This window comes from Aspergillus clavatus, genomic scaffold, assembly GCF_000002715.2.
Source record: "Aspergillus clavatus NRRL 1 1099423829805 genomic scaffold, whole genome shotgun sequence".
Lineage (NCBI taxonomy): Eukaryota > Fungi > Ascomycota > Eurotiomycetes > Eurotiales > Aspergillaceae > Aspergillus > Aspergillus clavatus.
In genome coordinates, this window is record NW_001517094.1 from 1,502,607 (window position 1) to 1,516,517 (window position 13,911).

The window sequence follows — 13,911 nt, forward strand, 5'->3', positions numbered from 1 at the left end:
TCTTTTTTTGGCCGATTTGCGATTTGCGAAGGGGTGGTGTGATGGATGGGTGAGTTGTCCAGGTGTTGTTTTATGGGGGGAGGTTGGTATGGACTATGGAGGAGTATTGATTTTGGGGAATGGGAGATGAGGAGGGCTACTGTTTACTGTATATATGTGGATTGTACTCCGTAGCCGGTGCTAGGTACATGTACATGTACATGTACAGATACACCGGAGCTTGGATGGAGATGGAGAAGTTGTTAGTTGTCACATTGGTGTTGTACCTAAGATTGAGAGGTTGACATTCCTGAAGATTTCAAATAAACTACATAGTAAGTTATCCACTGTCTTCCATGGATCATCTAGAATGTATCTCTTAGATGTCTTGTTTCATCGCTGTCAGTGGTTGTTACTTGTCAGTTGTCAGTCTACTGGCTAATTACCACCCTGATGAGATCATCTCAATCGACCCTGAGCTTTGGGTCATCTGGCCTCCCATGATTAGGTATTCGTTCTTGTCGGCTCCGTTGGTATCCGACGTTCTGTATCCTGAATACTACGCCTTTTTTTTTTTTTTTGCGACCTCTTGGTAAAGGTATTGGATGGCTGGATGGCGATAGGGTCACGTGTTGCACTGACTAGCATGTTCGGGGAGAGCAGAGGCCAGAGGGTAGGCGAGTACTACTAGTCATACTGATCTCGGACTGGCTGAGAGACATCACCCCCGACACCGGACGTGCTGGGATCTGCTCACAGCCAGGCGATCAGGCCATCGGTTAAACTTTCAGGCACCCAGGCAGTCAGTCAGGCTGTAAATAGCCATCATTACTAATTTTCACTGGTGATTCCAATTCCACTTTTTTCCACAGCCCACAGATCATATGCCCACAGCTGAATTTGTGTTTCTCTTCCCTCCTTCCAGCGTCAGGCCATCATTCATTATTATTCATGCTCTGCCTTCCAGTTCCATCTACCAACTACTCCGTACTACTACGGTAATTTCCTTCCCACATTGTTTCTTCTGCTCGCCCTCTGGTTTGCCTGATTAGTACCTAGCACCTGAGCTGCACTCTTGCTGGACTAGTGCCCTCGTTGCTCAATCGATCATGCAACTAAACTAGTTGACATGGCAAATTTTGTGGCTCCAATAATCTCTGCTCTGATCCTCTGCAAGGAGCCACCCATTTGAGCAGGTGTTCATCAGCGCTTTTTTCAGTTCTTCACTCTTCTTCTCAAAGCTAGACTCCCGTAGATCCCTTGAGGATACTGACGAGACCAGGGCTATGTAGCATCCGCACAATTTGGGACAGTGCCTATGGTGAAAAGCATGAAGATTAGTAGACAACTCAGGCTTCCCGGTACTCCTCTCAGACATTCTTACACAGTATGAGAGATTGGATTTCATCTTCATCAACCCGCAGACTAAGATTACCGCGAGTTGCAACTTGCCAGGCAGCGAAAAAGGTATCTACTGTGTAAACTTCACTCCTGGAATGACTCGCTTGTGGCATATCTTCAACTCATTAAGGCACTTACTATTTGATTATAGTTCAACCAATGAGATGTGCTAAATCTAGTTATGAAGATCTGACACATCCACTCATCCATCCATATCAGTCCAGACTTCCTTTGCAGGCTTGCAGCCCCACCATCATCACTGTTATCTAATGGAGTATGGCTCAACGATAATCCGAACCCACCCGAGCTTACCTAAAGTGTCGGGTGACTAAGAATTTAGGACTAGGGTAGGTAAGGTACTCTATACTCTGTATAGTGTAAGGTAAATCAAGCGGTTGTACCGGAAACGGCAAAACTAACCATGAAGGGGGATCTCACAGTCTCCTGAGTTGCTCCAATCTCTGCTCTACTACCTACTACTAACAGTAACCTATCTACCTACCGAGTGCTTAGTCTTACTGACTTGCTTCGAAAAGAGGGGCCCGCCGTCAACCTGCATTGCGTTCGCTCCTGATTTTCTTATTATCATTATTATTTTAATTTCCTATTATTTGCCATTTACGAGCTAACTGATATCAATCTCATCACTCGACTTGCGCCCATCTCCCTGTCGGTCTAGTGTTCGGCTCTAGAAATCAGCCCACTGGCCGGTCCTTCCCTGTGTCTCTTCTCATGTTGCTTTCAAAGCGCCGTTGACATCGTTCTACCCGACCCTTCGCAGATATCCATTCTCATCACCCCGTGCACAATTTCTCCCTTGGATCCATCATCCCCCTACTCGGCGTTTGCGTTTCCTCTTCTCTTCCAGCGATCGAAAGACATACGAAAGCCAAGCCACCACCCCGACACGGTTATCGCAAGTTTCCGACATCATCGCAGGGATTGAGCCTCTTTCACCTCTAACCCACTTGACGCTTCCTTCCCCGACCGCTGGGAACCCTTGTCTCGCCGTCGATCAGCGGTCGCATTTTCCGACGGCATCCTTATCGCCATCGACATCCCGTCTCGATCCTTCCCATTCTGCTTGAGATGATGGCGACAGCGCTTGATCAGCCTCTCTTCGACCCCCTTGCTGGGGGCCGTCCCCACGATGCCGCTTCCATGACACCTCCGCACAGCGCAAACGGCAAGAAAGAGGTCCCCGAGGGTGTCCCATCGGAGCTCTCAGATCTCGAGCTGGACCCGAGTGCTGTTGCAGTCAAGATCGAAGAGTCGATTGAAGGCGAAGAAGAGGAAGAAGAAGAAGAAGCGATTGAACCTGACCACTACTATGGAGGCGGCAAGGTCCCCGTTTTTAAGCCGGTAAGTGTTGGACCCTGGTAGTCTCAAGAAAGGAGACTTGGTTGCACCGGCTAACGCGCAATGGCCAGACAATGGCGCAATTTCGAGATTTCCAGTCGTTCATCAATAAAGTCGAAGACTATGGCATGCGGTCGGGTATCATCAAGGTCATCCCTCCCAAGGAATGGTATGCTTCTGATTTGAATTTTTGTCTTCCTCACTCCTTCACCTCGCGGGCCTTCCGTTCTGACCCTTCTTGAATGCAGGCTCGATGCTCAGCCACCCCTCGACGAAGCCGTGAAGAAGATTCGGGTCAAGAACCCAATCATGCAGGAGTTCCATGGCTCCCATGGCACCTATACCCAAGCGAACATTGAGCGACAACGGACCTACAATCTACCCCAGTGGAAAGGATTATGCGAGGAAAGCAGTCATCAGCCGCCCGCTCGAAGAGGCGAACGACGTCGGAACCAAGAGCGAGTCACACGCACCCCTGCCGCTCCCAAGCCTCAGACCACTCGCTCTAGCTCTCAGAAACGGGGACCTGGTCGACCCCCGAAAAAATCCAATCAAGCCAAGGTGAAGGAAGAGCCGCAGATCAAGGTGAAGGAAGAACCACTTGCGGATGACGTCCTTGAGAAGACGAAACCGGAAGGCCCACCAACACCCGTCTCGCCAGAGTCGAACCCGGTCGAATCGAAGTCAGAAGAACTGAGCGACGGCGAGTCCCTGCCTGCACCGAAGCCCAAAGGCAGACAGCCCAAGTCCGTGACCGCGCGAAGGAAACACAACAAGGGAGATGCTATCGATTTGGTCGACGAAGAAGCCTTCAAAAATTTCGACTATCGCATCCACGATCATGCCGAGTACACGCAGGAGCGCTGTGAGGAGCTCGAGACCGCGTACTGGAAGTCTCTCATGTTCAACAATCCCCTATATGGAGCTGATATGCCCGGTTCTCTCTTCGACGAGAACACCACATCGTGGAACGTGGCGAAGTTGCCGAATCTGCTTGATGTCATTGGGCAGAAAGTCCCCGGTGTCAACACGGCCTATCTATACCTCGGTATGTGGAAAGCCACTTTTGCCTGGCATTTGGAAGATGTGGATCTTTACAGCATCAATTACATCCATTTTGGTGCTCCAAAACAATGGTATAGTATCTCGCAGGAGGATGCGCCTCGCTTCGAACAGGTCATGAAGAGTAAGTTTTTTTTATCCGTGTCCACCAATGGACGGAACATGGGTAGGACTGACTTTTTCCTTTCTCTCTCTCTCTCTCTTTCTCAGGTATCTGGCCCACCGATGCGAAGGCATGTGATCAATTCCTGCGCCATAAGACCTACCTTGTCTCCCCGAGTCTCCTGAAATCCCAATATGGTATCACTGTGAACCGCCTGGTTCATTACGAGGGCGAATTCGTCATCACCTACCCCTACGGCTACCACTCCGGGTTCAATCTTGGCTATAACTGTGCCGAGTCGGTCAACTTCGCAACGGAAAAGTGGCTCGACTACGGTCGCGTCGCCAAGAAGTGCAACTGCGAATCAGATAGCGTCTGGATTGACGTCGATGAGATCGAACGGAAGCTACGGGGTGAAGCAACTCCGGAATTCTACGACGAATTCAGTGATATGGAAGGGGTGGAGGGGGCCTCTGATTTGTTGACCCCTCCCCGCAGTGTCCCTGAGAAGACATCGGGCCGTGGTCGGAAACGCAAGCATCCTGGTGATACGACGAGAGCGAAGCGTATGCGAGTGAACGCCGATATGCCACGAAAGGCGCCCTGCGTCCTTTGCCCGAACGATCTCGATTATGAAGATCTGCTCCCGACCGAAGATGGGAAATCTCACGCCCACCGACGCTGTGCCATGTACACGGAAGAGACCACCATCCTGCGCGATGAATCCGGAAATGAAAAGGTGTGCGATATTGAGCTCATCCCCAAGGCCCGCATGGGACTCAAGTGTCTCTTCTGTCGCGAAGTCCGCGGAGCCTGTTTCCAGTGTAACTTTGGCAAGTGTACACGATCATACCATGCCACTTGCGCTCTGTTGGCTGGTGTCCAAGTCGAACACGGCTCCATCGCTGTGATCGCTGATGATGGACAGCAATACTCGATCCCCAGTATTGACCTCAAATGCAAATACCATCGTCAGAAGCGGCCCCCATGGATGGCAAACGACACCGCCGAGTACGAGCGGAAGCTCAACGGGACGGCTCAGCGACTGGTTGCGGGAGATCTCGTGCAATTCCAGGTCGACAAGGAGATCAATGGCGCCGTGGTACTACAGAACCGACCAGAGGAACGTACACTGCTGGTGAAAATACTTCCACGAGGGTACGTCTTTCGACAGCAATCCTTTTTTTGGCAAATTGTTTTGAATTTTCCCATTCGGGAGCTGCATTGGGGGAAAAACAAAAAAAAAAAAAAAAAAAAATTTGGTTCGGATTATTTTTATTTATTTTCCACTTTACTAACTGATATTTTCTTTGTTGCACCTTGCAGGGATATCATCGAGCTCCCCTACAAATGGCTGCTTATCGTCCGCAAGAGTAATTTCTCGCCTCTGGCGCCAGGCACGAAGCCATTGCCGCCTCATTTAGCTCGCAAGCCCGATGCTCGGAAGGAATTGGAATCGGCGGTCCCGGTGGCAGGAAATCCGTTTGGCGACGGGCGATCGCCGTATCAGTGGGCTGAGTTCGAGACGGTGGACGCAACTAACCACGTCTCTGCCCCACCACGGATGCATGTCGACCTCAATAAGGGCGAGCAGATGTGGTATTATTTGGGGCATTCGTCGACCGAATGTAGGGCTCAATATACACACAACCCTAGCGTCTCCGTCCACAACCCGCGGTCGAATTTCCTGGACAGCGTCAAGTCTCTTGGCGCCGTGGTGGCCCGTCTCCCCTCGTACCCCCACCATTTCGCTCACTATGCTACTAATGCTGCGTCTGCGTCTGCGTTTGCGTCTGCTGCTGCTGCTCCGTCTACTCCGACTACGATTGCCCCTCCTCCTCACCACCACCACCTCACACCTGCTGCTGCTGCCGCTGCCGCTGCCGCTACCGCTGCTGCTGCCTCCCGCCCTTCCCTCCTGCAGCGTCCTCCTCTTGCCCCTCCTCCTCGTCCTCCTCGAACCTTCCCCTCCTCTGCTGTTGCTTCTGCTGCTGCTGCTTCTGCGATGCCGTCGGCCTATCGATCCTTGCCAACTCAGTCTGCCCGTCATGCTCCGTACCCGCAAGTTCTCAAATCGCATCAACATCACCATCACCCACAATCACAACCACCACCGCAACATCCCTTTTATCATGCTCAGCAATCACCGCAACAGCAACCACTTCCACCCCAGCAGCAGCAGCAGCAGCAGAACAGCACCAACAATAACACCATCAACCATCTCCCCACCAATACCTTCGCCAATGTCCGTGAACTCATTGCTCGCCGTCGCCTCGCGCAGATTACCGACCACGCCAACGTTTTCGCCGGCTATACCATTGTCAGTCCGGAGTTGGTAGTGGAGACGCTGCTGGGCCCTATGGGTTCGGTCCCACCCCCCAATGGCCTCGAGAAACTCGAGCTTGCCATGGCCCAGCAGCGTGTACAACCCCGGGCTCCCGATGGGACCCTGCTGCCGCTGCAGCCACTGAACATGCGGTCGGAGGAAGTGACGAGGCTGTTGCAGATGCTCCGGTTCTCGCTTGTCAGCCATCGGGAGCGATTGGACGTGCTCCAGAAGAGGGAGTCGGAGAACAGCAAGCCGGAGACCATTGCCAGGGGCAGTGCTGCGTCCGCCAAACTGGCAGGCAAATATGCTTATCTCGATCAGCAACGTGCCCAGGCCCCGGCCGTCTACCAGTCTCCCTACGACATGCCGTCCGGGTTCACCGAATACGCCAAGAAGACCTATGATCTCGGCCCCTGCGAACCGGAGCTGCCGAAGCCATCCCTGGCGAACGACTACTTTGCCAGCTTGTCGCCAGAAGACCAGGAGAAGATCCTCAAGACGTGCGGCAGCTTCGTGCAGCGAGCCATCGAACGCTCGGCCCCGCACAGTCGACAAAGCTCGTCGTCCAATCTTCGACTTGCATCGGCTCTGGCTCAACAGACGGCGAACCCCACCATTGATATCACGACGGTGGAGGACATGCCGCTGTCCGGTCTCGACTTACCCCTCCATGCCGACTCGCCGTGCTCGAGTTTTAGTCGGTCGCATCTGAGGTTTCAGTCCCCCAACGACTTCACGAGTCATGGGGCGGAAGTCCATCACGACCACCATGACCTCTTTGGTGACCAACAGGCCAACACGCGATTCTGGCAGCATGGGCCCTGGGCCGCCGGGGACGGAAACACTCCAAACGAGGAGAATCGACCGTTCTTTGGCCCTCACGAACGACTCAAGCACGACTATGCGTCGTCCGACATCTCTTTGGGTCGAGGCCCAGGGTCTCTGCATTCGGTCGACATGGCCGGATTTGGCTTAGATGGCACCGACGACCTCTGTGCCGAGCTGAGTCCGTGACGTGCGGGCGCCCCCGGCATCATCGATGTGTTCTGTATATGCCTGTCGCTTATAATGCTGCAACATCTCATGTAACGATTTATCTGGATTGACGACTGCATGATTGGGCGTTCTGTTATCTTTTTTTGACTGTGTTGTTTTTTTTCCTTTTTCTCTCGAGGTTTTCGCTCGTTCTGACCCTTGGCCACCTTCTCGTCCCGGTCCATTTTCACCACGGAGTTGACGCTAGCTGGCTGGTTGTGACTCAGCTTGGGGGCCCTGCACCACTTAAGGCCTTGTTGAATGGTCAAAAGTGAAGGCGTTGGTGTTTATGGACGATGAAAAAAAAAAAAAAAAAAAAGGAGAGATGAAAATTAGACTACGGGACATGACTGATGAACAAGCTCTTTTAGCCGTGGGTGGTTACATGGGACACGAGCGGACGAGGTCACACTGTGCGAGGAGCAGGAGCAGGCAGGCATTGATCTGCCTGATCAATGCCTGCCTGTTGCCTACATCGTCGCCATTTTCACTCTTCCTTGTTCTTCCCCATATGCCTCATTCTGTGGTGATGTTTACTCGTTTGTGGTTTTTATGCATCCTCTTCCCTCTCTCTCTCCCCTACTCGCCCTCATTCCCTTCCACCGTGCAGGGTCGGTCGTCTTGAGTCTATCTATACTCAGCCACTGGGCCGACTTGCGCCCAGGATCCCGTCGACTATCTGGCACTGGACACCGAAGCACGAACGAACAAAGCAAGGGAAAAAAAAAAAAGGAATTCAACCGAAAAAGCATGAAGAACGAGATTGAGTTATGATATATCTCTGTCTTGAAACCCCCCCTTTTGATACCCCCTAATTCCCCTGATCTGTTCCACCGTCTTGTTCCTTTCCCTTGTTTATTCTATTTTTCTCTTGTACTGGCGCTCATCCCCGCTGGACCGCTCTTTATGAATCTTTCTTGTGGGAAGATGGAATGGCGAGCGGATCTCAGCAGTCAGCGGATGTGGCAGCCGTCGCCGACATGGGTGACAGTCGACTTGATGTATTTTGAATGATAGCTGTGAATGGATGATCTCAGATATATGCTCGTGAAAGAGAAGAGGAATCCCTGTAGAGTTGAATTGCCATCTTTCGGAGGACCGCTGGACGTCTCGGGTACCTGAAAGCTTTACGAGAGAAGGGGGCCTGAACCACGGATTGTATTGATCTGACAATCCGGACAAGACAAGCATTGGCAAGCTCAGAGTAATATTCAAGTAGTCCGACATTCGGCATTCTAGGAGACTTTTTGCCTACGTTCGTGTGTTCTATTAACTACCTCGGTAGAAGTGATACGGCCACTTACATATATATATATGTACCTTCTCCAGCACACGACACCACCCCCATGACCAAGCCAAATACAATATTCCATTATGCCGAGCCATAGATTTATCTCCTATTTAGATCTCTATCTATCTTTCAGCAAGATTAGCGTGATGGAGCCAAAGCCTGTTAGTCATGGATTCGGTGCCGGTTAGTGTGGCGGCGGTTACTTATCTGGCGGGACGATGGAGGAGGAGAGGATCCGCACGCTTTGAAGTGGACTCAATCGTTGTTGACTGACAGTTCAAGAGTACCGTCCCGAGGAAGAGCAGAGGTATGCGCAGTCAAAATGACTACCATCAACAACTCCAGAGTAGGTAGGTACTAGGTATCAGGTACTAGGGACAGTACTGAAGCCAAGATCTTACCTTATCAACCTCTTCTCGTCTCTGACGTGCGGGGAATTCCAGCCATTGATATCACTGCGCCAAGGCCTTCACGCGACATTTTGATGCTCCGAGCAAGATGACTCGAGCAGGAGAACCACATGTCATGGATAGTCTGGTCTGTCTATCTATCGAGTTAGTGGGAATCGATACGAACCGATCCCCCAGGCGGAAGCAAGGATGGTGGCAGCTTATTCTGTGTCTGCTTCGTCCTGGTGATTGGGTGATGCCATTGTCATCTCTCTCTCTCTCTCTATCCCCCTTCCTCTTCTTGTTCGTTTCCTCACTTATCTCTTCTATATCCCTGCGGTTCGACTGTCTTCGGAACGGATTGCATTTGTTGATTGATGCTGTCTTAAAACATCCTGATCGGATTCTTCTCGCCATGCCTCAATCCAGCGCCGACGCGGCGTTGGCTCGCATGGGCTACAAGAGCGAATTGCCTCGCAATCTGAGCATGCTGAGTATTCTAGGACTGTATGCGATGCTACTGCCCTCTTCCCCTCTGCATTGGGCCAAAACTGACCACGGACTTTTCACCTAGCTCCTTCGCCATCATGGCCGCCCCCTTCGGCCTCAGCACCACCCTCTACATCACCCTCACCGACGGCCAGTCCGTCACCATCCTCTGGGGCTGGGTGCTCGTCGCGCTCATCTCCACCGCCATCGCCGCGTCGCTCGCCGAGATCTGCGCCGTCTACCCGACCGCCGGCGGCGTCTACTACTGGAGCGCCATGCTGTCCACCAAGGAGTGGGCGCCCATGATGTCCTTCATCGACGGCTGGCTGACCCTCGTCGGCAACTGGACCGTCACCCTTAGCATCACGTTCTCCGGTGGGCAGCTGATCCTCAGCGCCATCTCGCTGTGGAACGAGGACTTTGTCGCGAATGCCTGGCAGACCATCCTGATGTTCTGGGCCGTCGTGGCCGTCTGTGCCGTGGTCAATATCTTCTTCTCGCGCTATCTGGATCTAATCAATAAAGTGTGCATCATCTGGACTGCGGCGAGTGTCGTGATCATCTTGGTCGTGCTGTTGTCCATGGCGGATAATCGGAGAGATGCCGCGTTTGTGTTTGGGCATTATGATGCGTCGGATAGTGGTTGGTGAGTTCTTCTATTAGCATATTTTTTTTTTTTTTTTTTTTTTTTTGGTGTGAGGACACCGCTGATGTGAGCCGAAAAAAAAAGGCCTGCCGGATGGGCCTTCTTCGTCGGTTTGCTGCAGGCAGCATATACTCTGACGGGATACGGCATGGTGGCCGCCATGTGCGAGGAGGTGCAGAACCCGCATCGGGAGGTCCCCAAAGCCATCGTGCTGTCCGTGGTGGCCGCCGGAATCACGGGCCTGGTCTACCTCATCCCCATCCTCTTCGTCCTGCCGTCCGTCAAGGAGCTCCTCGGCGTCACCAGCGGCCAACCCATCGGCCTGATCTTCAAGACCGCCACGGGCTCCGCCGGCGGCGGCTTCGGCCTGCTGTTCCTCATCCTCGGCATCCTCATGTTCGCTGGCATCGGCTCCCTGACCGCCGCCAGCCGGTGCACCTACGCCTTCGCGCGCGACGGCGCCATCCCGGGCTTCCGCCTCTGGCGCACGGTCCACCGGCGCCTCGACGTGCCCGTCTACGCGATCTTGCTCTCCTGCGCCGTCATCTGCCTCCTCGGCCTCATCTACTTCGGCTCCACCGCCGCGTTCAACTCCTTCACCGGCGTCGCCACCATCTGCCTCTCCACCTCGTACGGCCTGCCCATCCTGATCTCCATGATCCGCGGCCGCCAGGACGTCAAGCGCTCCTCCTTCTCGCTCGGCGCGTTCGGCTACACCATCAACGCCATCACCATCGTCTGGATCGTCCTCGCCGTCGTCCTGTTCTGCATGCCCGTCTCGCTGCCCGTGACCGCCAGCTCGATGAACTACGCCAGCGTCGTCTTTGCCGGCTTCGCGGTCATCAGTATCGGCTGGTATATCGTGTATGCGCGGAAGCATTTCACCGGCCCGCCCATGTCGGCTGAGGAAGTCAGGGCGCAGCCGGTGATGACGGGGAAGGCCGTTGTAGACGCGGAGCATGCCTGTGCCGATGAATTGGCCGTTGCAAATAAGGCGGAGCAATGATGTCTGGTTACATCTTTAGGATCTTCGCATTTCTTGTCAGAGAGAGCTACATGTCAAGCGGGCAAGCCATAATATATGATTGATAGGACATGCACATGTAAAATACACGCGACATACCCATCCTTACGTAGTAATCTTGTATATACCAGGGTACCAGCCAGTCGACTCCAATTGACAAATTACGGTCAGCGTACCAAATCCCTCCAGAAAACAAGTAAACCTACTGCTGGCGAAATGTGACTTGCGTGTCTATCACAGGTGCAGTCCGTAGCTGTTGTCAGCTAGCTTCCTTCCGAGAGCCGCGGTTCAACAATTCCCCCCCCCCACGAACAGCCAACGCACCATATCGTCCGCCATATGCAACAGCAAAAGAAACAGAAGACAACAACATTATTTCATCCGATCTGACAATTCTCAATCGTATCCGCCAAACGGAAAAGCACCAGCCCCCATCATCCAATTGTCCGGTGGCTCAACTCAACGCCCGAGAAAATCCGGGGAAGCTCCTGCGATAAACCAAACCCAGCGGTCCACTCCCGAACCACTCTCTCAGATAGACAGACGTACATCATCCCTTCCATTGCCATTGCCATTGCCATTCCCTTCTTCCCCCATCTGAACAAATCCCTTCGCGCGATCGAGTCCGAGCCCGAGCCCGACGTGGAGGACGCGAAAAAAAAAAGAAAAAAGAAAAGGAAAAAGAGAAAAACGCGCAAAACAAGAAAAGCTGGAGCAACCACCGCTGCTACTCTCGCGCTATCTGCAGGAGAAATCGCCGCCGGTATTCATACCTCGCCAGGTCAGCGCCAGCGCCCATGAAGGGCCGGCTCAGCTCGAGGCGCCGGATCTCACCATGTCGGACTCTGTGGGTATGTGTGGATTTTGGGTTGGGGAGGGAATTATCCTAACAAAGAGAGATTGGCTGATTTGACTGTGATCTAGATCGAGTCTTCGTTCATGCCCTCAATACCGTTAAGCGGATCCCTCGGACGGGGACCGCGCGACCGCCTGCTGCGGAGAGGTTGAAGCTGTATGGGTTGTATAAGCAGAGTATGGGTACGATTGCTGAGATTCCGGTTGAAACCATGGACATGGACAAAGTGCTGATCGTTTGTACGATGCGATACAGAAGGCGACGTGGAAGGCGTCATGGACCGACCCATCGGAAACACCGCAGACGTCTACGCGGAGTGCGAGAAATGGTGCGTCCAACCCTCTCGTTGCCCCGTATCTTCCTCCCCCCAAGAACTAAACGCTAATCACCGCTCTAGGGACGCCTGGTACGCCCAGCGCGGCCTCTCCCGCACCGAGGCCAAACGCCGCTACATCTCCACCCTCATCGACACCATGCACCGCTACGCCTCACAGACCGCCGAGGCCCGCGAGCTGGTCGCCGAGCTCGAGTTCGTCTGGGATCAGATCAAATCCAACTCCTCGTCCTCGTCGTCCTCGAGCCCCGTGCAGGCGACCGCCGGCGTTTCTCCGCAGCACAACTACTCGAGTGTAGGCGGGCGCTTGGCCGGCCCCATCTACGAGGATATCCTGGCGACGGTCCGCGAGAATCCGAAGTATATTGGGAACCGGGGTGACTCGCGATTGCGTGTGCTCAGCCCGGTCAGCCAGCCCGATGGGCTGTATCAGCGACAGGCGTCGCATCGGGGGGAGGAACAGGAAGGAGACGAAGAGTTGGAGGAAGGGGGAGAGGAGGAGGAGGAGGAATACGAGGAAGCTCAAGATACCCTTTACGACGATGATGACCATGACACCCATACCCATACCAACTCTCACACCCACGACAGCAGCAGTAGCAGCAACCACCCAAACGAGCAGCGTCTCGCCGATGACGACGAAGCCCAATCTCGGGGCCGAACGAGAAAATCCCCACCCGCAGCAGGGGACTCCAACAGCAACACCAAACCCAAAAAGAACCACCACGTCGCCACCTCCGCCGACCGCGACCGCCGATGGCGCCGCCGAGTCGAGCAGGCCTTGACCAAGATGACGGCCGAGGTGGCCGCGGTGCGCGAGCAGATGGAGGCGCGCACGCTGACCAGCCGCCGCCGCTCCGCCGTCTGGGCCTGGCTGAAATGGATCGTCTGGGCGACCTTCCGCCAGATTATCTTCGACCTGGCGATTCTGGGCATGGTCTTGATCTGGATGCGGCTCAAGGGCGACCGGCGGCTCGAGGAGAAGCTCAGGGTCGGATGGGCGGAGGTCAAGACGCGGCTGGCCAGGCTGAGATCCATCAAGCGGGTACCATGGGTATATAGCCTCTTCTGAGCATACCGTTTGTTTTTTCCTTTTTTTTTTTTTTCATTTTTTGGGATGTGGTTTGGGATGGAGCTGGTGGTTTTATTCTTCCCTTTGTTTCTTTCAAGTAAATAACTTCTCCTTTTCTTGTTCTTTCTAGAGATTAGATTCTCTCGTTGGCCCTTGTCCATGGACCTTTTGCCTTCCATGCGGTTTCCTTTGTTTCATCTTCTCCTGCCTTCCCTGTTTCTTTTCATTTCTTTTCTGTCTGTATCATTTTCGGGGGAAGAAATCATATAAACAGGGGAGTACCAAGAGGGGAGTACCTACAGAGGAGGATCAATTGCTGGTGCCGGTTTTTTTCCCCCCTCATTTTTTTGGCGAAGAGTACGCAGGAGATCCTCTGTATTATAGTGCCTAGATTCAACTCGTCATATAGCCTCCTACAACAAAAGACTGACAAGATCGAAACCACCAAACAGAACGACTCGTAGAACAGAGGCGATAGAAACCATTGATCATTCCTGATGCTAATATATACACAGACAAGCCTTTCGATCAGAAACACCGAG

The 13,911-nt window shown here is 53.3% G+C and overlaps 3 protein-coding genes across 3 annotated transcripts, besides 14 other annotated features; all 3 read left to right on the top strand.

The window, feature by feature from the left end:
• Positions 1–2,472: 2,472 nt before the first annotated feature.
• Positions 2,473–7,247, top strand: ACLA_023140 (putative jumonji family transcription factor; the record flags this gene model as incomplete). Its single annotated transcript, XM_001269025.1, has 5 exons — positions 2,473–2,742; positions 2,811–2,908; positions 2,988–3,925; positions 4,012–5,062; positions 5,231–7,247. 5 exons carry the CDS (start codon positions 2,473–2,475, stop codon positions 7,245–7,247), a joined length of 4,374 nt encoding a protein of 1,457 aa, XP_001269026.1.
• Positions 2,665–2,689: a microsatellite.
• Positions 3,985–4,009: a microsatellite.
• Positions 5,136–5,162: a microsatellite.
• Positions 5,764–5,806: a microsatellite.
• Positions 5,766–5,806: a microsatellite.
• Positions 5,831–5,862: a microsatellite.
• Positions 5,878–5,908: a microsatellite.
• Positions 5,982–6,074: a microsatellite.
• Positions 6,075–6,102: a microsatellite.
• Positions 6,103–6,147: a microsatellite.
• A 320-nt stretch (positions 7,248–7,567) lies between the features above and the next one.
• Positions 7,568–7,587: a microsatellite.
• Positions 7,588–9,363: 1,776 nt separating this feature from the next.
• On the top strand, positions 9,364–11,089 carry ACLA_023150 (putative GABA permease; the record flags this gene model as incomplete). The annotated part of the gene is made up of 3 exons (XM_001269026.1): positions 9,364–9,455; positions 9,523–10,083; positions 10,168–11,089. 3 exons carry the CDS (start codon positions 9,364–9,366, stop codon positions 11,087–11,089), a joined length of 1,575 nt encoding a protein of 524 aa, XP_001269027.1.
• Positions 10,105–10,128: a microsatellite.
• Positions 10,105–10,129: a microsatellite.
• An 853-nt stretch (positions 11,090–11,942) lies between the features above and the next one.
• Positions 11,943–13,369, top strand: ACLA_023160 (acyl-CoA-binding domain-containing protein; the record flags this gene model as incomplete). The annotated part of the gene is made up of 4 exons (XM_001269027.1): positions 11,943–11,958; positions 12,032–12,145; positions 12,219–12,291; positions 12,361–13,369. 4 exons carry the CDS (start codon positions 11,943–11,945, stop codon positions 13,367–13,369), a joined length of 1,212 nt encoding a protein of 403 aa, XP_001269028.1.
• An 8-nt stretch (positions 13,370–13,377) lies between these two features.
• Positions 13,378–13,411: a microsatellite.
• The last annotated feature ends 500 nt before the right edge of the window (positions 13,412–13,911 follow it).